Source organism: Rhinatrema bivittatum, chromosome 4, assembly GCF_901001135.1.
Source record: "Rhinatrema bivittatum chromosome 4, aRhiBiv1.1, whole genome shotgun sequence".
Taxonomy (NCBI): domain Eukaryota; kingdom Metazoa; phylum Chordata; class Amphibia; order Gymnophiona; family Rhinatrematidae; genus Rhinatrema; species Rhinatrema bivittatum.
Genome location: NC_042618.1, coordinates 85,347,048 through 85,374,023, shown reverse-complemented (window position 1 = coordinate 85,374,023; position 26,976 = coordinate 85,347,048). Strand labels below are relative to the sequence as shown.

The window sequence follows — 26,976 nt, the reverse complement described above, 5'->3', positions numbered from 1 at the left end:
CGGATTTGGTTGTTACTGGATAAAGATAACAATATACAAGAACATCCATTAATATGTACGCTGAGATTTTCTACTAAATCATCTCGTATCGCTGCCGTGATTCGCAAGTATTGGCACATTTTAAAAATTCATCCAGCGTTTACAGAGAATCCAATCATTGCGTATAGCCGAGGCAAACATCTGAAAGACATTTTGACTCATTCTTTTTTGCGTCCGGAAGTTCCTCTGTCGATTACACAACCTATTGGCCACTGGCCGTGTCAAAATTGTTCCATGTGTGCTCAAACGATTTCTGGCTCATCTTGGACAGATCAAGCAGGCAACATCTACACGGCAAAAACACATACAACCTGCATTTCCACCCATGTTTTTTATCTTATTGTGTGTCCATGCAATAAATTTTATGTTAGAAGAACAAAACGATCTATACGCACAAGATTGACTGAACATCGTAGCTGCATTCCTACAAACAAAATGCAAGCACCTATTGTGGCACATTGTGTAGAAAAATCACATATCTTTGTGGATCTCAAGAGGCGGGTAATAGATAAAATTTCTATGTCGAGTAGTGGGGGTGATCCACAAACTCTGTTGAATTTTCATGAACGATGGATTTTTTGTTTGAACTATGTACACCCGGATGGGTTAAATGCATCTATTGAGTGGTATACCATCCTGTAATTATTTTTTCTACGGCATTCATGTTGACCATCTGACTTCAGCATCATTACCTTACGTGGAGTTCTTGCATTGGCTAAGAGCCCTTAAAAAATGGCGCTCACGCGCCCCTCTCCGGTAGAAGAAACACACTACCGGATGATGGAGTTAAGGGACGCTGAACCTAGTCAGTCGTTAGTACCTCGATTATTGTGCCTTACAAATTTTGCTTATTGATATAGATAACAAGCTGTGATCATTTGTTTTCTCATAGATGGCCCCATGAAGAAGGTGTTCAGCCGAAAGACGGACCATGTCGGACAGCTTGTCAATACCTCTAGATACTAGGTCTAAAAAGTGTTTCTCCATTTCAAAGCTAAGTAGCTGGAAATTTGTAAAAAATAATGCAAAATGCAATAAGTTAATCAAATGACTTTATCCACATGAATGGTGTTAATATCACAAGTCACCAATATTTTTGATATGATGAGCAAAAGAAAAATATTTAATGACCGATGATTAAATACAGCGAGGTGAAAGCAACAAATATATGCTATCCCGCACACAGTGGCGAATGACCGTGCAAATCTGAACCTTTAAGCCCGGTATGAGGTCATTAAAGAACAAAAAATTTGTTTTGTTTTGGGTAAATAACATTGGACATCTATTATTATATACATACATATAAGGGCCTCTCTCACTGCATGGTTACATGTATATGAGCCTGTCTCTCTATTATCTATATATAGATATGAGCCTGGCTCTCTGTATATTATATATGTATACATATATGGGCCTCTTTCGCTGCATAGTTACATGTATATGAACCTCTCTCTCTGTATATTATATATGTATACATATATGGGCCTTTCTCGCTGCATATTTACATGTATATGAGCCTGGCTCTCTGTATATTATATATAAATACATATATGGGCCTCTCTCGGTGCATATTTACATGTATATGAGCCTGGCTGTGTATATTATATATGAATACATATATGGGCCTCTCTCGATGCATATTTACATGTATATGAGCCTGGCTCTCTGTATATTATATACATATAGATATATGGGCCTCTCTCGCTGCATATTTACATGTATATGAGCCTGGCTCTCTGTATATTATATACGTATACATATATGGGCCTCTCTCGCTGCATATTTACATGTATATGAGCCTAGCTCTCTGTATATTATATATGAATACATATATGGGCCTCTCAGTGCATATTTACATGTATATGAGCCTAGCTCTCTGTATATTATATATGAATACATATATGGGCCTCTCAGTGCATATTTACATGTATATGAGCCTGGCTCTCTGTATATTAATTATGTATACATATATGGGCCTCTCTCGCTGCATATTTACATGTATATGAGCCTCTCTCTGTATATTATATATGTAGAGATATGAGCCTGGCTCTCTGTATATTATATATGTATAGATATATGGGCCTCTCTCGCTGCATATTTACATGTATATGAGCCTGGCTCTCTGTATATTATATGAATATTTATATGGGCCTCTCTCGGTGCATATTTACATGTATATGAGCCTGGCTCTCTGTATATTATATATGAATACATATATGGGCCTCTCTCGCTGCATATTTACATGTATATGAGCCTGGCTCTCTGTATATTATATACATATAGATATATGGGCCTCTCTCGCTGCATATTTACATGTATATGAGCCTGGCTCTCTGTATATTATATATGTATACATATATGGGCCTCTCTCGCTGCATATTTACATGTATATGTACATGTATAATATACATTTACATGTATATTACCTCCAAAGACATCATGTCACCACAAGTAAGAGACCTGGGTGTACTCCTAGATAACAGACTCAGCCTCAACAAATTCGTGAACAACACCACAAAAGAATGCTTCTTTAAATTACAGGTAATAAAGAAATTAAAACCACTACTACTCTACAGAGACTTCCGCTTGGTTCTACAATCCATCATACTCCCGAAACTGGACTATTGCAACTCACTCCTTCTGGGCCTTCCCGCCAGCTCCACTAAACCACTCCAGATGGTTCTTAACGCTACAGCAAGAATTCTCACAAACACCAAAAAAAGGGATCATATCACCCCCATCCTCCAGCACCTGCATTGGTTACCGATTAAACACAGGATTCACTTTAAAAGCATCATGATGATACACAAGGCCTTATATAACATCTCTCCTCTCAATTTAACTTTTCAACTACAGCTACACACTTCCAAAAGACCGACGAGAAATGCTTATAAGAAGATGCTTGTAACCCAGCCGGCGAAAACCTCCCTGAGGAAACGAGCTCTATCCACTGCGGGTCCCACACTCTGGAACTCGCTCCCACCAGATCTTCGTATAGAACCTTGCCACACTACGTTCAAAAAGAAGCTAAAGACCTGGCTTTTCGCACAAGCATTCCCGGACATCTAAGAGTCGAAAGAATACAATCTCTGTATTTTACCAAAGGATAGACTTTGAACCACCTCCCCTGTACATAGGTTTGTACATAGTTTTCCCAGCAGCATTATCAAAACAAATTGGACATGCTAAACACATGTCGTTTCTATAGTTACTTCCTATAATCCCTGTTATGCCCACCTCTTTATCTGTTACCTGTTTGAAGTGTTTTTCTCGTTTCAATGTAAATCGCCCTGCGAGGCGTTAGTTTCATTTCCTTGAAAACCGAGGTGATATGTATTTTATACAGGAACCCCGGTATATAAAAACTAATAAATAAATAAATAAATAAATAAATAAATATGAGCCTGGCTCTCTGTATATTATATATGTATACATATATATATGGGCCTCTCTCGCTGCATAGTTACATGTATATGAGCCTGGCTCTCTGTATATTATATATGTATACATATATGGGCCTCTCTCACTGCATATTTACATGTATATGAGCCTGGCTCTCTGTATATTATATATGAATACATATATGGGCCTCTCTCGGTGCATATTTACATGTATATGAGCCTGGCTCTCTGTATATTATATATGAATACATATATGGGCCTCTCTCGCTGCATATTTACATGTATATGAGCCTGGCTCTCTGTATATTATATATGAATACATATATGGGCCTCTCTCGCTGCATATTTACATGTATATGAGCCTGGCTCTCTGTATATTATATATGTATATATATATATATGGGCCTCTCTCGCTGCATATTTACATGTATATGAGCCTGGCTCTCTGTATATTATATATGTACAAGCCGTAAAGCCCGTTAAAACGGGCTACATCCCTCTGTCTCTCACCTCCCCCTCATTCTCTCTCCCCTCACTCTTCACCACCCCCCTCCCCCACCCACTCCTCTCCACCCTCCCTCTCCTCTCACTCAGTCCCCCTCTCCCTCCCTCCCTCCCTCCCACTCACTCAGTCCCCCTCTCTTCACCCACCTCCATTTCCTCCCGGCGCCGTAAGCGCGACTTCCCGCAACCCTCACCCGGCTCCATGAACTCCTCCCGCTCCTGCCGGCAGATCTCGGGGGGGGGGGGCGCGGGGAGTGACACCCCCCCCCCCCCCCCCCGAGATCTGCCGGCAGATCTGGGGAGGAGAAGCAGCGGCACCGCGCGCGCGCGCGGCGCCGCTGCTTCTCCTCCCGCTCCTGCGGCCCCACCGCCATTTTTTTTTTCTGATCGACATCCTTGCCCGCACATGCGCAGTAGAGCGCGGGCCGTCGGTCACAGGCCATTTATAAGGTAGATACATATATGGGCCTCTCTCGCTGCATATTTACATGTATATGAGCCTGGCTCTCTGTATATTATATATGAATACATATATGGGCCTCTCTCGCTGCATATTTACATGTATATGAGCCTGGCTCTCTGTATATTATATATGTATACATATATATGGGCCTCTCTCGCTGCATATTTACATGTATGTGAGCCTGGCTCTCTGTATATTATATATGAATACATATATGGGCCTCTCTCGCTGCATAGTTACATGTATATGAGCCTGGCTCTCTGTATATTATATATGTATATATATATATGGGCCTCTCTCGCTGCATATTTACATGTATATGAGCCTGGCTCTCTGTATATTATATACATATAGATATATGGGCCTCTCTCGCTGCATATTTACATGTATATGAGCCTGGCTCTCTGTACATTATATAAATACATATATGGGCCTCTCTCGCTGCATATTTACATGTATATGAGCCTGGCTCTCTGTATATTATATACATATAGATATATGGGCCTCTCTCGCTGCATATTTACATGTATATGAGCCTGGCTCTCTGTACATTATATATAAATACATATATGGGCCTCTCTCGCTGCATATTTACATGTATATGAGCCTGGCTCTCTGTATATTATATACATATAGATATATGGGCCTCTCTCGCTGCATATTTACATGTATATGAGCCTGGCTCTCTGTATATTATATATGGATACATATATGGGCCTCTCTCGCTGCATAGTTACATGTATATGAGCCTGGCTCTCTGTATATTATATATGTATATATATATGGGCCTCTCTCGCTGCATATTTACATGTATATGAGCCTGGCTCTCTGTATATTATATACATATAGATATATGGGCCTCTCTCGCTGCATATTTACATGTATATGAGCCTGGCTCTCTGTATATTATATATGAATATTTATACGGGCCTCTCTCGGTGCATATTTACATGTATATGAGCCTCTCTCTGTATATTATATATGTATACATATATGGGCCTCTCTCACTGCATATTTATATGTATATGAGCCTGGCTCTCTGTATATTATATATGTATACATATATGGACCTCTCTCGCTGCATATTTACATGTATATGAGTCTGGCTCTCTGTATATTATATATGTATACATATATGGACCTCTCTCACTGCATATTTATATGTATATGAGCCTGGCTCTCTGTATATTATATATGTATATACATATATGGACCTCTCTCGCTGCATATTTACATGTATATGAGCCTGGCTCTCTGTATATTATATACATATATGGGCCTCTCTCGCTGCATATTTACATGTATATGAGCCTGGCTCTCTGTATATTATATACGTATACATATATGGGCCTCGCTCGCTGCATATTTACATGTATATGAGCCTGGCTCTCTGTATATTATATACATATACATATATGGGCCTCGCTCGCTGCATATTTACATGTATATGAGCCTGGCTCTCTGTATATTATATACATATACATATATGGGCCTCTCTCGCTGCATATTTACATGTATATGAGCCTGGCTCTCTGTATATTATATATGAATACATATATGGGCCTCTCTCGCTGCATATTTACATGTATATGAGCCTGGCTCTCTGTATATTATATACGTATATATATATATGGGCCTCTCTCGCTGCATATTTACATGTATATGAGCCTGGCTCTCTGTATATTATATACATATATATATATATGGGCCTCTCTCGCTGCATATTTACATGTATATGAGCCTGGCTCTCTGTATATTATATACATATACATATATGGGCCTCTCTCGCTGCATATTTACATGTATATGAGCCTGGCTCTCTGTATATTATATACATATACATATATGGGCCTCTCTCGCTGCATAGTTACATGTATATGAGCCTGGCTCTCTGTATATTATATACGTATACATATATGGGCCTCTCTCGCTGCATATTTACATGTATATGAGCCTGGCTCTCTGTATATTATATACGTATACATATATGGGCCTCTCTCGCTGCATATTTACATGTATATGAGCCTGGCTCTCTGTATATTATATACGTATATATATATGGGCCTCTCTCGCTGCATATTTACATGTATATGAGCCTGGCTCTCTGTATATTATATACGTATACATATATGGGCCTCTCTCGCTGCATATTTACATGTATATGAGCCTGGCTCTCTGTATATTATATACATATACATATATGGGCCTCTCTCGCTGCATATTTACATGTATATGAGCCTGGCTCTCTGTATATTATATACGTATACATATATGGGCCTCTCTCGCTGCATATTTACATGTATATGAGCCTGGCTCTCTGTATATTATATACGTATACATATATGGGCCTCTCTCGCTGCATATTTACATGTATATGAGCCTGGCTCTCTGTATATTATATACATATACATATATGGGCCTCGCTCGCTGCATATTTACAGGTATATGAGCCTGGCTCTCTGTATATTATATACGTATACATATATGGGCCTCGCTCGCTGCATATTTACATGTATATGAGCCTGGCTCTCTGTATATTATATACGTATACATATATGGGCCTCGCTCGCTGCATATTTACATGTATATGAGCCTGGCTCTCTGTATATTATATACATATACATATATGGGCCTCGCTCGCTGCATATTTACATGTATATGAGCCTGGCTCTCTGTATATTATATACGTATACATATATGGGCCTCTCTCGCTGCATATTTACATGTATATGAGCCTGGCTCTTTGTATATTATATACGTATACATATATGGGCCTCTCTCGCTGCATATTTACATGTATATGAGCCTGGCTCTCTGTATATTATATACATATACATATATGGGCCTCTCTCGCTGCATATTTACATGTATATGAGCCTGGCTCTCTGTATATTATATACATATACATATATGGGCCTCTCTCGCTGCATATTTACATGTATATGAGCCATGGCTCTTTGTATATTATATACATATACATATATGGGCCTCTCTCGCTGCATATTTACATGTATATGAGCCTGGCTCTCTGTATATTATATACATATACATATATGGGCCTCTCTCGCTGCATATTTACATGTATATGAGCCTGGCTCTTTGTATATTATATACATATACATATATGGGCCTCTCTCGCTGCATATTTACATGTATATGAGCCTGGCTCTTTGTATATTATATACATATACATATATGGGCCTCTCTCGCTGCATATTTACATGTATATGAGCCTGGCTCTTTGTATATTATATACATATACATATATGGGCCTCTCTCGCTGCATATTTACATGTATATGAGCCTGGCTCTTTGTATATTATATACATATACATATATGGGCCTCTCTCACTGCATATTTACATGTATATGAGCCTGGCTCTCTGTATATTATATATGAATACATATATGGGCCTCTCTCGCTGCATATTTACATGTATATGAGCCTGGCTCTCTGTATATTATATACATATACATATATGGGCCTCTCTCGCTGCATATTTACATGTATATGAGCCTGGCTCTTTGTATATTATATACATATACATATATGGGCCTCGCTCGCTGCATATTTACATGTATATGAGCCTGGCTCTCTGTATATTATATATGAATACATATATGGGCCTCTCTCGCTGCATATTTACATGTATATGAGCCTGGCTCTCTGTATATTATATATGAATACATATATGGGCCTCTCTCGCTGCATATTTACATGTATATGAGCCTGGCTCTCTGTATATTATATATGAATACATATATGGGCCTCTCTCGCTGCATATTTACATGTATATGAGCCTGGCTCTCTGTATATTATATACATATACATATATGGGCCTCTCTCGCTGCATATTTACATGTATATGAGCCTGGCTCTTTGTATATTATATACATATACATATATGGGCCTCTCTCGCTGCATATTTACATGTATATGAGCCTGGCTCTTTGTATATTATATACATATACATATATGGGCCTCTCTCGCTGCATATTTACATGTATATGAGCCTGGCTCTTTGTATATTATATACATATACATATATGGGCCTCTCTCACTGCATATTTACATGTATATGAGCCTGGCTCTCTGTATATTATATATGAATACATATATGGGCCTCTCTCGCTGCATATTTACATGTATATGAGCCTGGCTCTCTGTATATTATATACATATACATATATGGGCCTCTCTCGCTGCATATTTACATGTATATGAGCCTGGCTCTTTGTATATTATATACATATACATATATGGGCCTCGCTCGCTGCATATTTACATGTATATGAGCCTGGCTCTCTGTATATTATATATGAATACATATATGGGCCTCTCTCGCTGCATATTTACATGTATATGAGCCTGGCTCTCTGTATATTATATATGAATACATATATGGGCCTCTCTCGCTGCATATTTACATGTATATGAGCCTGGCTCTCTGTATATTATATACATACATATAATATACAGAAGAAATAAAGAGGAGGCAGTAAAACACTGCACGGAGCGGCAGTAGCCACAGAGGCATTCACGGAGCGGGATGCCAGTGGCCAGTGGTTGGTGTTCCGCCTTCACGGAGGGCTGCCATCTCCAAAAAACACAAAAACAAGAAACAAACAAACAAAGCAGGGGTGGGTAAGAGTATGGGGCAGGGGTGTGGCCGCTTGTTGCGCGGTTGCTACCCCTGATTGAGCTGGATGTTCACCGGGATGCGGATCCGGCGCTGCTCTCTGCATTGGTGGGGGGGGGGGGGGGGGAGGGGAGTTGGGGCCGGAGGGTGCTGGAAGCCAATAGTGACGGGGGGGGGGGGGGGATGTGGAGCGTATTTAGGGGCCACGCGAGTGTCTGTGGGCGCTGGGATAAGGCCCTCGGGGGCTCCGCATATCTATAGGTGGAAACCGGAACTGGGCTCTGGCAGGAAGCGTCGCCGCCACCCTCGGGTTCTGTACCTGACCGTCGGCTCTCTCAAGGCCCAGAAGCAGGGCCTCAGGGCCCCCATCACCGCCCTCGCCGCCATCTTCCGCCCCAGCAAGCCGGCGCTTTCTCATTGGACATCGGGTCTCCTCCTGCATTCTGATAGGATAAGGGTAGAGCGGAAGATGTGTCAGCAGCGTTGCTATTGGTCCGTTTCCATAGCCCGAGCCCAGATTCCGTCCTATGAGGAGTGGGAGAAACGGAGAGCACCAATCAGCAGCTCAAGCGTGCCCCTCGGCGTATGACGTCACCGCGTCAGGTGCCTCTGGTCAGCTGACGGCTGGGCTGGGCTGGTCACATGCTCGCGTTCTGTGCCCCTTCTGACTCTGCTGGCGTCGTCATGCGGTTCCCGGCGGCGCTGCTGTTTTTCCTGGCCCTGGGGCGCGGTTCTGTGGCCGAGCCCGTGAAGTTCGTGGATTGTGGTAATGGCTGCAGGCAGGCGGGCGGGGGGGAGTCTTTCCTGCTGTGGGGGGGTGGGGTCTTGCACTTGGGGCCCCCGCTTCCTCTCCTGCCCCCGGGCTTCCCTCTCCTCTTGGCTATGGTAAGGCCTTTGCCCGCGTCGGCCAGGGCTGGTGACCCCGGGAAAGCTCGTGCTCGCTGCAGGTCAGGGAGGTCAGAGCAGAGCTCGCGCACTCGGGTCCCATCCCCCTGGATCTGATCCGCTAAACTAGCAGCTCGGATGTGCTTGTGCCTCTCCTCCCCGTCCTCCATTCTCGCTGAAAGCTCAGCCCCTCTGCTCCACTCCGGGAGTCTTAGCCCAGATAAAGGATTTAGGCGGCCGAGAAAGCAAAGAGAATGCTCGGAATTATCAGGAAAGGAATGGAAAATAAAACAGAGAATACCCTTTAGTTATCTTGAATCTCTTGGCTGGTTTTGATACCCAGGTGCATAAAATCTAGTTGGACAGACCTGGCTCTGCCTATCTCACCAACAGTGCTAACATGGCTTTCTTCTATGTTTGACAAACTGTTCATACAATGTCCTCATTGGGAATGATTGCTCAAAGGCAATTCCCATGGAGACTGGTGTCCAAGTCTCAGCATTGTCCCCAGCTCTTTTTAACATATATCTGATGGCGCATTTGGGGGTATCATTTAAAATCTATGCAGACATGTGAGGCATTGTCCTCTTGCACTGAGAATGTCTCTCCCAGGATAATTACCCAGGAGGGAACTGTTAGATCTGCCGTCATAGTTGGTAATTTTATTATTAGGAATGTAGATAGCTGGGTAGGTGGCAATATGCATGCTGGTGCAAAGGTGGCAGACCTCACGTGTCACTTAGATAGGATTTTACACAATATTGGGGAGGAGCTGACTGTCATGGGACGTGTGGCCACCAGTGACATAGGAAAATGTGGGAGGGAGGTTTTGGAAGCCAAATTTAAGTTCTTAGGTAGAAAGCTTAAATCCAGAACCTCCAGGGTAGCATTCTCTGAAATGCTCCCTGTTCCACGAGCAGGACTACAGAGGCAGGCAGAGCTCCGGAGTCTCAATGCGTGGATGAGACGATGGTGCAAGGAAGAGGGATTCAGTTTTATAAGAAACTGGAGAACTTTTTGGGGAAGGGGGAGTCTCTTCCGAAGGGACGAGCTCCACCTTAACCAGGGTGGAACCAGATTGCTGGCGCTAACCTTTAAAAAGGAGATAGAGCAGCTTTTAAACTAGAACAAAGGGGAAAGCCGACAGTCGCTCAGCAGCGCACGGTTCGGAGAGAGGTATCTTTAAAGGATACTAATGATGCATTAGAATTAGGGCATCCCGACAGTGAGGTTCCAATAATTAGAAAAGTACTCCAAGTGCCTATAAGTAAAGAATCTCCTGAGTTGAAAGATTCCAATTTATCCCTGTCAACTGAAAAGCAGAATACAACTGAAAAAGATACAGTTTGAAACATTTGTATGCTAATGCCAGAAGTTTAAGAAGTAAGATGGGAGAATTAGAATGTATAGCAGTGAATGATGACATAGACTTAATTGGCATCTCAGAGACCTGGTGGAAAGAGGATAACCAATGGGACAGTGCTATACCGGGGTACAAATTATATCACAATGACAGAGAGGAGCATCTTGGTGGTGCTTTGTGTGGTATGACAGAGTCCAACAGGATAAACATCCTGCATGAGACTAAATGCACAATTGAATCTTTATGGGTAGAAATCCCTTGTGTGTTGGGGAAGACTATAGTGATAGGAGTATTCTACCATCTAGGGATGTGAATCGTTTTTCTGACGATTGAAAATATCGTATGGTATTTTCAAATTTGTCAGAAATCGGGGGCTCCCTGAAACAGGAAAACCCCACAAAATTGTTCGTGGGGTTCTCTTATCGTTTTGGGGGAGGGCGGGAAAAATGGCACACAAAAACAACCCCTAAACCCACCCTGACCCTTTAAAACACATCCTTTAGCTTCCCCCCCCCCCCGCCAAACTTTTTAAAAGTACTTAGTGGTCCAGTGGGGGTCCCGGGAGCGATCTCCCGCTCTCGGGCCGTCGGCTGCCACTAATCAAATTGGCGCCGATGGCCCTTTGCCCTTACCATGTGACAGGGTATCCGTGCCATTGGCCAGCCCCTGTCACATGGTAGGAGCACTGAATGGCCCGTGCCATTTTTAAAGATGCCACCGGCCGTCCATTTTTCCTACCATGTGACAGGGGCTGGCCAATAGCACGGATACCCTGTCACATGGTAAGGGCCATTGGTGCCATTTTTATTAGTGGCAGCTGACGGCCTGAGAGCGGGAGATCGCTCCCGGGACCCCCACTGGACCACCAGGTACTTTTAAAAAGTTTGGGGGGGGGTCGGGAGGGTGGGGGAAGCTAAAGGATGTGTTTTAAAGGGTTGGGGTGGATTTTTTGTTTATCTGCTCGGGCGCAGCAGATTTAAAAAAAAAAAAAACAAAAACCCGATCGGACCGCATGAAAAAAATTTCATGAACACGGAATAGATTCCTGTTCCGATTCACATCTCTTCTACCATCCACCGAGACAGACAGTGAAATGCTAAGAGAAATTAGGGAAGCTAACCAAATACGTAGTGCAGTAATAATGGGAGTTCCTCAGCACTCAGGCAGGGCAGTCCACACAAGTGGGTTATGCACCCCTACCAGCAGATGGAGACTGAGCAAAAGCTGACATCACGGACATAAAGCCCCGCCCCATTAGCCCACCAGTATTCTCCATCTCCTGCAGATGGTGGACATGCATTTCCCTACTGGGATTGCTTGTAGTTTAAAAAAAAAAAAGTGGTTGGAGCCAGAGGGAGTGCTCGGCAGTGCCAGCTTGTGGGTGCCGGGATGGACCCATCCTCCTTTTACTGGGTGATATCCCAGGATCTGTAGACTTTTTTTCTGCAGGGTCACCCTGTGCAGACTTGGGGCTCCCATTTTTTCAGCCACTGCGTGCAAGCACCATGGAGAGGCGGTCCCTGGGGCTGTTCAGGAGGATGTGGTTAACAGTACATCAGATGCTTCTGACAGGGATTTGGGTTTCTCCCTTTTGGACGAAGGGGAGATTCCTCAGGATGTGCAGCCTCACTACACTCGGATCAGAGTTTTTCACAGAGTTGAGTTGCCAGGTCGTTTCAGACTCTGAAAACATTCGCTGTGGCTGGGGGTGACTCTTCAGGGCTGCAGAGAAAGGGCCACCTCTTGGTCACCCTATGCAAGGCATCATGTTTCTTTACCTTCCTGGGGACAGTTTGAGTTTTGTCCTTGAAGGAGCACCTCTGAAACTAAATTCATAAGTTTGCACGCTTTAGCTGGATTATGCCCTTTGGTCTAAAGTTGAGGCTACAGTTGTGATTCCTGAAGGTGGATACCTTGGTAGGTGTTATTTCCAAGGGAACCACCAGCACCATCCTGATAGGAGGAGGAGCAGCAGCTCTTTGCGATGTGCTGGATCGGTTTGAGACTATCCTTTGGCAGATCTCGAGGTCAGAGCAATGCATTTGCAGATTACTTTCCTGTTGCTCCATGGTAGTTTGGACTTGTTGCGTCTCTCTCGAGACACACAAGGAATGGTTCTGATGGCAGTTCAGTATTGGAAGCAGGGGAGTCGCTTTCTTGGCTGAGGTGGGCTGTGACTTGGTGCGGATGTCACTAACAGGAAGTTTCTGTGATTGCAGCTCAAACTTCCAGGTCCAAGCTCACAAGGTTACCCTTTTAGGGTTTTCTCTTATGATGTTCACTCTGGTACTGGAGCTCCTTGATCATCACAATGAAGATCCGAAGACTCACCTACATGAAGACTCACCTACTAGCTCAGAGGTGGGTCTAGTTCATGTTGGACCAGTGGGTCCTTGGCATATGTTCTGGAATTCCTCCGGATGCTGTTATGATCTCTCCATGCAATTCTCTAGAGAACAGAGTGGGATAGACTACCTTATGGAGGCTGTTGGACTTGAAGGTCGAAATACCTGTTCACAGATCACAAGAAAATGTGGGCTGCTATTACCCTTATTAATCATTTGAGTTTGACGCCTTCTGGAAGGAAACTTTGCATCAGAGGACTTTCCTACTTCTTCATTGTGATGGAGGCATAGTTACACATTTGCCAGTAACATCAGCATTTCCTGAACTTGGCCGTTCTGGGACATTATCATCATTTTTAGGCAGTGTCCTTCAGGCTGGCAATTGTGCCCAGGACGTTCTACAAGGTCTTTGTGGTAGTATCGGCATGGATCTGGAGGATGTACAGCTGTCTCAGACAATGGAGTATTGCAGCATGCGGTAAGCGTGAATCTGGCAGACTAATTCTGCCGGAGAGTCGCAGTCAGAAGTTAATTGGTCAGTGGCCACTTTGAACATTGTCCTCTGTTGAAAGATGCACTTGTGTTTAGACTTCACCTTGAATACTGCATGCAGTTCTGGTCACCACATCTCAAAAAAGATATAATTGTGATGGAGAAGGTACAGAGAAGGGCGACCAGAATGATAAAGGGGATGGAACAGCTCCCCTATGAGGAAAGACTAAAGAGGTTAGGACTTTTCAGCTTGGAGAAGAGACGGCTGAGGGGGGCTATGATAGAGATGTTTAAGATCATGAGAGGTCTAGAACGGGTAGATGTGAATCGGTTATTTACTCTTTTGGATAATAGAAGGACTAGGGGGCACTCCATGAAGTTAGCAAGTAGCACATTTAAAAATCAGAATCAGTTTTTTTTTCCAGTCAACGCTTTTTTTTTTTTTTTTTTTGCACCGCTGCTGTTCCTGCTGGGCTTGAACGTGCTGATAGCCCAGCGGCAACGGCAGTGCGGTGCGTGGGAAGGAGAAAGCCGTGCCGCATGAAAAAATAGCAGCAGCGACAGCAGCATCGGCCCCTGAGCAATCGAAGCAGCTGATAATAGGGAAAGGAGACAGCACCATGAGCCTCCCGCGGCCGATGGGATTCTTCTTTCTTGGCCTGTGGGGGCTGCAGCTACTATTTGTGCTTGGGGGGCGGGGGAGAGGAAGTGAGTGAGAGAGAGAAAAGCAGCCAGCCAGCCTGTGTGTGTGAGTGAGAGAATGCATGTGTGTGTGATTGAGAGCCTGTGTGTGTGTGAGTGAGAGAAACTGGTCAGAGAGCAGGTGTGCCCTATAAGACGACCCCTGACTTTTGAGAAGATTTTCTTGGGTTAAAAAGTCGTCTTATACGCCGGGAAATACGGTACATGTGTCACGGGCGACCAGTAACGGATGGTCTGAAGGCGCATTCTCTTAGGTCGCAAGCAGCGTCCTGGGCTGAAAGCCAATGTGTCTCGCCCCAAGAGATTTGCTGGGCAGCCTCTTGGAAATCTCTGCACACGTTTGCTAAGCATTACCGTTTGCATGTGCGGGATCAGACAGTGGATTCTTTGGGATTCTCTAGGTCCCACCCGTTAGGGCAGCTTGGGTACATCCCAGCAGCCTGGACTGATCCGGGTACGTACAGGGAAAGGAAAATTGGTTCTTACCTGTTAATTTTCATTCCTGTAGTACCAAGGATCAGTCCAGACGCCCGCCCATAGGCAGGAGAGTCCGCTCAGCTAATTGTATTTTCTCTTGGCAGATTTTTTCGACGATTACACACCTACGCGACAGTTCTTCTTGTCCCAAGTTATAGATTTTAAAAGGTTTGTTTGACTTGATCTAGTCATTGCTTAAGTTTTTGAAGTTAATTCTGCTTTGATATTGATTTTACTGAAGGCTCGCAGGTGGCAAACCAGGTTATATGGGGGGTGCTTTCAGCTTTTCTCTGTCTCCATCTGCTGGAGGGGAGGCATAACCCAGCAGTCTGGACTGATCCTGGTACCTACAGGAACACAAATTAACAGGTAAGAACTAATTTTCCTTTCCTTTCAAAAAGGTTTGCTTAAAGTCTTAGTTAATAGTGCAAATCCTGCATCAAATCATTGGACATTGGTGCTCCATCTTGTGTGAGAGCTAAATTATGGGACACGGAGATAGTGACCAGGTGCATGGTATGTTAAAGCTGCACAGAGCAGAATTTATAACCCATTTTCTGCAAATCTCTGGGACTTCCAGTTCTTCAAGAGGCATCTAGCAGGGAGCTTGAAGTTACTCAGACAAGAGCTGCTTGCCATCTGAGGGTGAGAGGGCCATGGTTTTTGTTCTTTCCTGAAGTCTAGTGTAAGAAGGACAGAGTCCAGGGGGAGCTGCGACTTACAGTCAAAAACCCTAGGCAGAGAGAAGCTCTGGGGGTCAGAGGGAGGGGTAATTTTGTGTTAGAGGAATGGGTGTTAACTTGTGCTATGTTTTCTCCTTCTCCAGGCTCTGTAGATGGGAAGATTGCTGCAGTGAATGTGACTCCCTGCCCCAGTTTTCCCTGCCCACTTATAAAAGGCAGCAACTACACCATCAATGTCACATTTTCAAGCAGTAAGTAGGACAGTCCCCCCCCTGTAAAGCAAAGTATTGGCAGAAAGCAGTCTTGAATCTTTGTTTTTCCCCTCACCCCTAGAGATTGAAAGCCAGTCCAGTACAGCTGTCGTGCACGGGATTTTGGCTGGATTACCCGTTCCCTTCCCCATTCCAGAAGCTGATGGGTGCAAGTCTGGGATTTCCTGCCCCATTCATCCTGGGAACAGCTACACCTACCTCGCCACGATGTTCGTGAAGTCTGCATATCCCAGTGTACGTGAGCTCCACGCTGTGGGTCCTGCCTTCTCTTTCCAGGGATGTGCCCTTGCATGACCTCTCGCTGCCTTTCTATGCTGCATCCCTTTCCAGGCATTTGGGGGAAGTCTGTTCTCCCTTGGGTGAGAGTCGTCCTTTCCTCTCTACGTCTCTCTGTGTGGCTGAGGCTGGGAAGAGCGTATGATTGTGAAGATAACTCAGAGTATGTTTACCTTTCCTTTCCAGATCAGTCTCACTGTGAAATGGGAGCTGGCAGATGATACGAAGAAAAACCTCTTCTGCTGGGAGATCCCTGTGCGCATCCAGCCATAAAGAGATCTGTCCTTCAGCAGCTGCTCCTGCATGTTTCAGTGGGGGAGGGAGGCCATGCATCACGAGGAGCAGCCGCACAGCAGCCATGCGGGGAGCGGCTCTGATGGGAAACGTTGCCTGCGTTTCAGGAGATGATGCTTGAATGCATGTGGGTGGCTCCTCCAGGACAGGAGTGGGCTGTGTGTGTTTCTTTCTGCTTGCGGGTAATGCTGCAACTTTCCTCTTTGCTGCTGGTGCCTTAAATCATGGCTCCTTGAGGGCTGCAGACACGGTCTTGTTCGGTATTCCTCGCTGCCTACATCTAGGCAGAAAAGCAATGTCTAATCTTGGCAGGCCAGTGTTGCTTTTTACTAACTAAAGATTTTGCAGATAATGGTAACCTATCTAGAATAGGCCAAGAACGGAAGCCTTCAAATTTTTACCTTGAAAGTTTAATAAAGTTTTTTAATCTGTGCAAAGTGCTGGTGTATTTCTCTTGCGGTGTTTCGGAGCAAGGAATGTCATTCTCGTGCTGTGCCGGAGCAGTTTCTGGTCCGCAGCGGAAGGAGGCTCTCGCCCTGTCGTAGCCACCAAGGAGTAGCCATGCAGTTCTGCGTCACTTGAACATTTAGTAGAAGGCACATTATGATTTGTGGGGTGCACCTGAAGGGCCTAAATCTCTTCCTGTGAGTTCAGCCTGGAGTCCTGTAAAATCCCCATGAGACGCGTGCGGGAGACCATGCCAGACTCTGCAGCTCTTACCCATGGCTTTCCAAGGAGTGCGCAGAGACGTTTCTGTGCATGGGAAGCAGTGCAGAGAGCTGAACGAGGGGGGTGTGCGCCCGTCTTATTTATTTATTGGCAGGTTTTTCTATACCAACATTCGTTTAGTAACATCATGTCGGTTTCCATTTAACATAAAAGATAGCAACGGCGTTTTACATTTGAAAATACGAGAAGTAGAATAATAAACTAGTTAAAACAAAATAAATAAAACAATTGGAGTACGTGTGTAACCAAAACAATTAATAAATATTGTGAGAGAACATACAAGTTGAAATCCTGTGCAAAACATTGTAGATATAAAAAGCAGCAGGGAGGTCATCGTAGGAGTGAAAAAAACTGGAGAGATCAGGAGGGCGACCAGGAAGGTAGGCACCTACTGCTATGCGAGTGGGGGTGAATCGGGAGAATGCTTGTAAGAAGAGCCATGTTTTAGGTCAGGGGGCAGAGCGTTCCAGGTTGTTGGCCCTGCTACAGACTTGGCGTGTTCCTTGGTCGTATTGAGGAGTGTGGCTTTGTGAGAAGCGTGTTGTGTTCTGGAGGGTTTGTGGAAGTGTAAGGCATATTTTCGGTATGTAGGGTTTTGGGTATTTTGTATTTTATCCGTTGCACAATGGGGAGCCAGTGTAATTCTTTGAGGATGGGTGTAATGTGTTTGGATCTGCGAGTATGTGTGCAGCTGCATTTTGCAGCGTTTGTAATGGGAGGATGGTCGCCTTGGGGAGGGAGTTACAGTAGTTACTTTTGTTGGGATAAGGGATTGTAGAGCGGTACGGAAGTCACATTGATAGAGCAGGGGTTTTAATTTCTTTAGAGTATGCAATTTGAAGTAACCGTCTTTTATCGTATTGTTAATGTTTCTTAAGATTTGGCTGGTTGTCAGTGGTGACTCCAAGGTTTTTTACACATTGTGCAGGGGTGAGGACTGGGGGCGGTGTATCAAACGTGTGGTTTCACTGGGGGCAGATAAGCATGTCTTCAGTTTTATCAGTATTGATGGCAAGGTTAATGCTCGTGAGGAGTGAGCTAATAGCTGTGAGGGCAGTGCCGCAGGTTTTAAGGGCATTATGTAGGGAGTCTGTGATGGGGAATGATGACTTGTACATCATCCACATATATAAAATACATGAAACCGTGTTCGGAGGGCAGGTGACAGGAAGTGTATATATATGTTAAAAAGGGTTGATAAGAGGGCAGACTCTTGTGGGACCCCGTAGGATAGGTTATGCGGTTGGGATTCCTTATTTCTGAAGTTGACTTTATATTGTCAGTTTTTGAGGTAAGATTCGAACCAGAGGAGAGGGGTGTCTGATATGCCTATTTCCGTAAGACGGTTGATAAGAGTATTGTGGTTTATGGTGTTGAATGTGGCAGATATATCAAGCATAGCTAGTATACAGGAGTGTCCTTTGTCTATACCAGTGAGGAGGGAGTCTGTGAGTGCGATAAGAAGGGTTTCAGTACTGAAATGTCTACGAAATCCAAATTGGGAGGGTGATACAATGTTATGTTTTTCTAGGAACTCAGTGAGTTGTACGTTTACTGTTTTTTCTAGATTTTTGCCAGAAAAGGAAGGTTGGAAATGGGGTGGTAATTGGCCAGGTTAGAAGTGTTAGTTTTGGGTTTTTAAAGAATGGGTTTAATGATGGCTTCTTTGAGAGGTGGGGGCTTCACCCAGTGAAAGGTTAATGATGGTGGCAATGGGAGGTGCTATTATTTCAGGGATGGTTAGGAGCAGTTTGGTGGGGATGGTATCACTAGGGTGGGTGGCTAGTTTAATTTATTTTTAGAATAGATTAAATATCTGAGGTGGCGGTGGGCTCGAGTGGGCCCATGTTGTGGGCCGTTCTGTGCTGGAGGGAGGTGCGGCCTGCTCCGGACCCCGACGGGTCACTCGCTGATCGCGGGAGCAAGGGCCGGAGTTGAAACGAGGAATTCAATTTCTGAGGTGGCGGTGGGATCGAAGGTATTGGAGTCATGTGGGGAGAGTAAGTGGCAGACTGCTGATGTCCATTTGTAAATGCTGTGAACATTGCATTAAGTTCCCAGTAAGAAAGGTAATTGTTTTAATTGCATTTGTACTTACAGATCCTAACTGTAAACTATTTTTGATGCTGGTTTTGTTTATGTAGAGATTGTATTTTTTTCCTTCGTTCTGATTTAGGACGCCTTCCATTCTTTCCTGCTGGGGAGAGCCCTATGGGTCTGGGTGCTGGTGGGGGGAGAATGGGTTGGGTTAATTGAAAAAAGCAAGGGTCTGTCAAGTTCTTCCGGTAAGAGCTATACATGCTAATAACAGGGAAAGCAAAAAGATCCACTGTGCCTATTTTGTAACTCTGAAATTCATGCCTGATCTCTGCTATGATAAATAGCTTAGCTGGACTAGAACTTGCTTAGAGAGGATATAAGTAATCTACTGCCCTGTAACATCTGTCTACTGTAGACAAGATAAATTAGGCTAGGATAGGGGTGGCCTCTGGTCTTCAGGTTAGCCTAATCAATGTCCATGAGAGAGTCCATTAAGTCTGCTCCTCCGTCCAACTTATTTAGCTTTCAGTTCCCCTCAGATATAGATAACCCCTGTATTTATCCCTTGCTTTGAGTTCACATACCATTTTTGTCTCCATCACCCTCTCTTGAAAAGAAATATTTCCTCAGATTAGAACATAAGAAAATGCCATACTGGGTCAGACCAAGGGTCCATCAAGCCCAGCATCCTGGTTTCCAACAGAGGCCAAACCAGGCCATAGGAACCTGGCAATTACCCAAACACTAAGAAGATCCCATGCTACTGATGCAGTTAATAGCAGTGGCTATTCCCTAAGTATAATTGATTAATAGCAGTTAATGGACTTCTCCTCCAAGAACTTATCCAAACCTTTTTTTAAACACAGCTATACTAACTGCACTAACCACATCCTCTGGCAACAAATTCCAGAGTTTAATTGTGCGTTGAGTAAAAAAGAACTTTCTCCAATTAGTTTTAAATGTGCCCCATGCTAACTTCATGGAGTGCCCCCTAGTCTTTCTATTATCCGAAAGAGTAAATAACCGATTCACATCTACCCGTTCTAGACCTCTCATGATTTTAAACATTTCTATCATATCCCCCCTCTGACGGCATGGATGTTGAAAGGTTAATCCTTCAGCCACTTAACCTTTCTGAACCAGTTTCCCGTGTCCTCATTGCTTCACAGAAGCCTTCCACGAGAAAATCATATTCTTACAAATGGACCATGTTTACGTCATGGTGCTCTTCTCAGTCCCTTGACCCCTTTACCTGTCCAATCACGAAGTTTCTGGACTATCTGTGGCACTTGTCAGAGTCAGGTCTAAAAACTTCCTCCATCAGGATGCATGTCAGTGCGGTAGCCGCCTTCCATAAAGGTGTCAGGGATGTTCCCATCTCAGTACAACCCCTTGTAACACGTTTTCTGAAAGGCTTGCTTCACCTCAAGCCTCCACTGCATCCTCTGGCCCCTTCTTGGGACCTCAGTCTGGTTTTGGGTCGGCTCATGAAACCACCATTCGAGCCTCTTCAATCCTGTGACCCTCGCTATCTCACATGGAAAGTGATTTTCCTTCTGGCAATCACTTCCGCTCGCAGAGTTAGTGAATTACAGGCCCTAGTTACCTATCCGCCTTACACTAAACTTCTGCAGGACCGGGCAGTTCTCCGCACGCACCCTAAATTCTTACCTAAGGTAGTTTCGGAGTTTCATCTCAATCAATCCATTATACTACCTACCTTTTTTCCCAGGCCCCATTCCAATCCAGGAGAACAGGCTCTGCATACCCTCGACTGTAAACGGGCTCTAGCTTTCTATCTAGACCGTACAGCTGCCCTTAGGAAAAGCACTCGATTGTTTGTCTCTTTCCATCCCAACAAGTTAGGGAAGCCTGTGGGTAAGCAGATTCTCTCCTCCTGGTTAGCAGACTGCATATCCTTTTGCTATCAGCAAGCGGGCATTTCACTTCAAGACCGTGTTAAAGCACACTCTATGAGGGCCATGGCGACTTCAGTAGCACACCTACGATCGGTGCCGCTTTCTGACATTTGCAGGGCTGCCACCTGGAGTTTTCTCCACACCTTTGCAGCCCACTATTGCTTGGACAAAGCCGGAAGACAAGATTCCATCTTCGGGCAGTCTGCCCTTCGTAACCTGTTTACAACGTGACGTACCAACACCCTTCCCCCTGCCCGTTAGGGTTCAGGATGCCCTCGACCAAATTTTATCCTAATCCTAGTGCCTTGCGCACCTGGATACATTTGGTGCATTGCTCGGGGATCCTCAGCTCAGTACTCACCCATATGTGAGGACTACCATCCTGCTTGTCCTGTGAGAAAGCAAATGTTGCTTCCCTGTAACAGGTGTTCTCACAGGACAGCAGGATGTTAGTCATCATGAAACCTGTCCCGCGGTGTTGGGTTCCTTACGTTTTCTTATTTTATTTTTCGGCACTGCCTGTAGCTTTTAAACCACTGAAGGGATAACCCTGCTGGCTGCAGGGTTAGTGCCATGCTGGGCATGCCCAGTATTTTTATTTTATTAATTTATTTTATTTAATATCTTTTATATACCGACGAACATTGGGAACATCTCATCGGTTTACAGAGAACAGAACTTAGCAACAGGCTTTACATTTGTCACATGATTATAATAGGAATAGTAGAAATAACAATAATAACAAAAACAATAACATTTTTAACAATAAATAACATTATTTAGAGCTTTTATGTACCGGCATTCATGATAGTCATATCATGCCAGTTTACAGGTAACAGGGGTGAAGAAGCCTTGAACGTTTAACAAGTGGAGAGGAGTAAAAGTTACAATAAAACAGGGTTGTGGAACTGGGAGTGGAAGGAGAAAAAGAGTGAGTAACTTTACATTAATAATTATTTATATTATTATTTACATTATGCTGAAAGTCTATTACTAGTTGTGGTGGATCCGGTTGACTCGGGAAATGCTTATTTGAATAACCAAGTCTTAAGCCTTAAGTAGTTGCCAGTCAAAGTTTTTGAAACTTTGTCAAAAGTGTTCAGTGATTGGGTTCCATCCTGTGATGTCACCCATATGTGAGGACTAACATCCTGCTGTCCTGTGAGAACACCTGTTACAGGTAAGCAACATTTGTTTTCTACCTAAGAGCCTAAATTTGGCTTCCAGAACCTCCCTCCCACATTTTCCTATGTCGTTGGTGCCCACGTGTACCACGACAGCCGGCTCCTCCCCAGCACTGTTTATAATCCTATCTAGGTGACGCGTGAGGTCCGCCACCTTCGCACCAGGTAGGTATGTTACCAGGCGATCCTCACGCCCACCAGCCACCCAGCTGTCTACATTCCTAATAATCGAATCACCAACTATGATGGCCGACCTAACCCTTCCCTTAATCTACCCCCTTTTACCCTCATCCCATGACCCCTCATTCTAGAGCCTCCTTTTCATTGGAAAATGCTCCCTTCCTGTGCATGGAAACCTTTGAGATATTTGAATGTATCCTATCTCCCCTTTCCTCCAGAGTGTACATGTTCAGGTCTCTAAGTCTGTCCCCATATGCTTTAGAACAAAGACCACTGACTATTTTAGTAGCCTCCCGCTGGAACGACTCCATCCTTTTTATATCCTTTTGAAGGTGGGGTCTCCAGACTTGTGCACAGTATTCCCAGTGAGGTCTCACCAGGGACCTATGCAGGGGCAATGTCACCTCCCTATTCTGCTGAACATTCCTCTCCCTGTGCATCCAAGCATCTTTCTGACTTTTGCTGTCACCATATCCAACTGTTTGGCCACCTTAAAATCATCAGATACAATCACCCCCAGATCCTGATTCTTTTTTGCTGCTTAGAAGAATTTCACCCCCAATACTGTACCTCTCCCTTAAGCATTTACAGCTCAAATGCATTACCCTACCTTTTTTAGCTATCAGTCACTACACCATTCCTTGAGCTTTGCTAGTACTGTCCTCATGTTTTCCACACCTTCCTGCTCTTAAAGAACTAGTCCCAGGACCGATCCCTATGGCACACAGCTAGTAACAACCCCTCCTCAGAGAAACCTCCAGTTACCACTACCCGTTGTCGTCACCCAGTTCGTAACAAGGAGCCATACCAAGGGTGTACAATTTACTTAAAGTCTCCTATACAGAACCATGTCAACGGGCTTACTGAAATCCAAGTACACTACATCTAGCACTCTGCTCTCCCTTGATCCAACTCTCTGGTCACCCAATAACAGAAATTGATCAGAATACAGCAGCAGTTCAGGTAGTCTCAAGTACCAGTGTGTGTGATCACAGGATTTTGTGAGAGAGGTAACTGTGTTAGGGCCGCTTGGCAATAGTGGTCATAAAATGATCAAATTTTAATTAATGACTGGAAGGGGGACAGTGTGCAAATCCATGGCTCTCGTGCTAAATTTTCAAAAGGGAAACTTTGATAAAACGAGAAAAAGAAAAAACTGAAAGGAGCAGATACAAAGGTAAAAAGTGTGCAAGAGGTGTGGTCATTGTTAAAAAAAAAACCCCACATCCTAGAAGCACAGTCCAGATGTATTCCACACATTAAGAAAGGCCAAACGATTACCGGCATGGTTAAAAGGGGAGGTGAAAGAAGCTATTTTAGCCAAAAGATCTTCATTCAAAAATTGGAAGAAGGATCCAACAGAAGAAAATAGGATAAAGCATAAACATTGGCAAGTTAAATGTAAGACATTGATAAGACAGGCTAAGAGAGAATTTGAAAAGAAATTGGCTGTAGAGGCAAAAACTCACAGTAAAAACTTTTTAAAATATATCCGAAGCAGAAAGCCTGTGAGGGAGTCAGTTGGACCATTAGATGATCGAGGGGTTAAAGGGGCACTTAGAGAAGATAAGGCCATCGCGGAAAGATTAAATTATTTCTTTGCTTCGGTGTTTACTGAAGAGGATGTTGGGGAGGTACCCGTAATGGAGAAGGTTTTCATGGGCAATGATTCAGATGGCCTGAATCAAATCACGGTGAACCTAGAAGATATACAGGGCACTTTCTCATGTTTAATCAGCCTTATTAACTTCTCCTTCTCCTCCTCCATTAGTCTACTCTCCCCTTTTGGATTGAATCCCCTCAAGTCCACCTCTTTCTACCTGTACACATTGTTTCTTTCCTAGTTATGGTTATTCCAAGTTGTTCGCTTCCTTGTTCTTTGTAAGACATATTCGGGCGGATTTTAAATGCCCTGCTCGCGTAAATCCGCGTGGATTTACGCGAGCAGGGCCCTCGCGCACCTATTTTGCATAGGCCGCCGGTGCGCGCAGAGCCCCGGGACGCGTGTAAGTCCCGGGTTTTTTTTTAAAGGGGGTGTGTCGGGGGTGGGGCCAAATTATGCAGCGTTTTGGGGGCGTGGTGCCAGCCCGGGGGCGTGGTCGAGGCCTCCGGACCAGCCCTTGGGTTAGATGACGCGCGCCAGCAGACTGCTGGCGCGCGTAGATTTATGTCTGCTTCTAGCAGGCATAAATCGAGGGACAAAGGTAAGGGGGGGTTTAGATAGGGCCGGGGGGGGGGGGTTAGGTAGGGGGAGGGCGAAAGAAAGTTCCCTCCGAGGCCGCTCCGATTTCAGAGCGGCCTCAGAGGGAACGGAGGCAGGCTGCGTGGCTCGGCGCGCGCAGTCTGCCCAAAATCAGCAGCATTGCGCACGCCGATCCAGGATTTTATAAGATATGCACGTATCTTATAAAATCCAGCGTACTTTTGTTTGCGCCTGCTGCGTGAACAAAAGTACGCGATCGCACTCTTTTTAAAAATCTACCCCTAAATTGTCATTTATCGCCTGTTGGAATGTAAACCAGAGTGATAAGTAACTCTGTTACCTGAACCTCGGTATAAAAAAGTTATAAATAAATAAAGATATGGTAGACCTGATTGACAAACTGAAGAGTAGTAAATCACCTGGGCCGGATGGTATACACCCCAGAGTTCTGAAGGAACTAAAAAATGAAGTTTCAGACCTATTAGTAAACATTTGTAACTTATCATTAAAATCATCCATTGTACCTGAAGACTGGAGGATAGCAAATGTAACCCCAATATTTAAAAAGGGCTCCAGGGGCGATCCGGGAAACTACAGACCGGTTAGCCTGACTTCAGTGCCAGGAAAAATAGTGGAAAGTGTTCTAAACATCAAAATCACAGAACATATAGAAAGACATGGTTTAATGGAGCAAAGTCAGCATGGCTTTACCCAAGGCAAGTCTTGCCTCACAAATCTGCTTCACTTTTTTGAAGGAGTTAATAAACATGTGGATAAAGGTGAACCAGGAGATGCAGTGTATTTGGATTTTCAGAAGGCATTTAACAAAGTTCCTCATGAGAAGCGTCTAGGAAAAGTAAAAAGTCATGGGATAGGTGGCGATGTCCTTTCGTGGATTACAAACTGGCTAAAAGACAGGAAACAGAGAGTAGGATTAAATGGACAATTTTCTCAGTGGAAGGGAGTGGACAGTGGAGTGCCTCAGGGATCTATATTGGGACCCTTACTTTTCAATATATTTATAAATGATCTGGAAAGAAATATGAGTGAGGTAATCAAATTTGTAGATGATACAAAATTATTCAGAGTAGTTAAATCACAAGCAGATTGTGATAAATTACAGGAAGACCTTGTGAGACTGGAAAATTGGGCATCCAAATGGCAGATGAAATTTAATGTGGATAAGTGCAAGGTGATGCATATAGGGAAAAATAACCCTTGCTTTAGTTACACAATGTTAGGTTCCATATTAGGTGCTACCATCCAAGAAAGAGATCTAGGTGTCATAGTGGATAACACATTGAAATCGTCGGCTCAGTGTGCTGCGGCAGTCAAAAAAGCAAACAGAATGTTGGGAATTATTAGAAAGGGAATGGTGAATAAAACGGAAAATGCCATAATGCCTCTGTATCGCTCCATGGTGAGACCTCACCTTGAGTACTGTGTACAATTCTGGTCGCCGCATCTCAAAAAAGATATAATTGCGATGGAGAAGGTACAGAGAAGGGGAATGGAACAACTCCCCTATGAGGAAAGACTAAAGAGGTTAGGACTTTTCAGCTTGGAGAAGAGACGGCTGAGGGGGGATATGATAGAGGTGTTTAAAATCATGAGAGGTCTAGAACGGGTAGATGTGAATCGGTTATTTACTCTTTCGGATAGTAGAAGGACTAGGGGGCACTCCATGAAGTTAGCATGGGGCACATTTAAAACTAATCGGAGAAAGTTCTTTTTTACTCAATGCACAATTAAACTCTGGAATTTGTTGCCAGGGGATGTGGTTAGGGCTGGATTTTAAAATGGTTACGCATGCTGGGCCTATTTTAAAAAGTCCCGGTGACACGTGTAAGTCCCGAAGCTATACTAAAGGGGCAGGAAGGGAGTG

At 44.2% G+C, this 26,976-nt stretch overlaps 2 protein-coding genes across 3 annotated transcripts in view; one reads left to right on the top strand and one right to left on the bottom strand.

The window, feature by feature from the left end:
- Nucleotides 1-9,517, bottom strand: part of ISCA2 (iron-sulfur cluster assembly 2) — a 65,649-nt gene extending 56,132 nt beyond the window's left edge. The window contains exon 1 of one of the 2 annotated variants that reach the window (XM_029598434.1): nt 9,367-9,517. In XM_029598434.1, the coding sequence (XP_029454294.1) occupies nt 9,367-9,434 (68 nt within the window). In that variant the 5' untranslated portion in view covers nt 9,435-9,517. The remainder of the gene's footprint in view (nt 1-9,366) is intronic. The other variant, XM_029598435.1, reaches the window with a different exon arrangement.
- A 139-nt stretch (nt 9,518-9,656) lies between these two features.
- Nucleotides 9,657-17,269, top strand: NPC2 (NPC intracellular cholesterol transporter 2). The gene is made up of 4 exons (XM_029598433.1): nt 9,657-9,813; nt 16,138-16,245; nt 16,328-16,500; nt 16,729-17,269. Exons 1-4 carry the CDS (start codon nt 9,690-9,692, stop codon nt 16,813-16,815), a joined length of 492 nt encoding a protein of 163 aa, XP_029454293.1. The 5' UTR covers nt 9,657-9,689; the 3' UTR covers nt 16,816-17,269.
- The last annotated feature ends 9,707 nt before the right edge of the window (nt 17,270-26,976 follow it).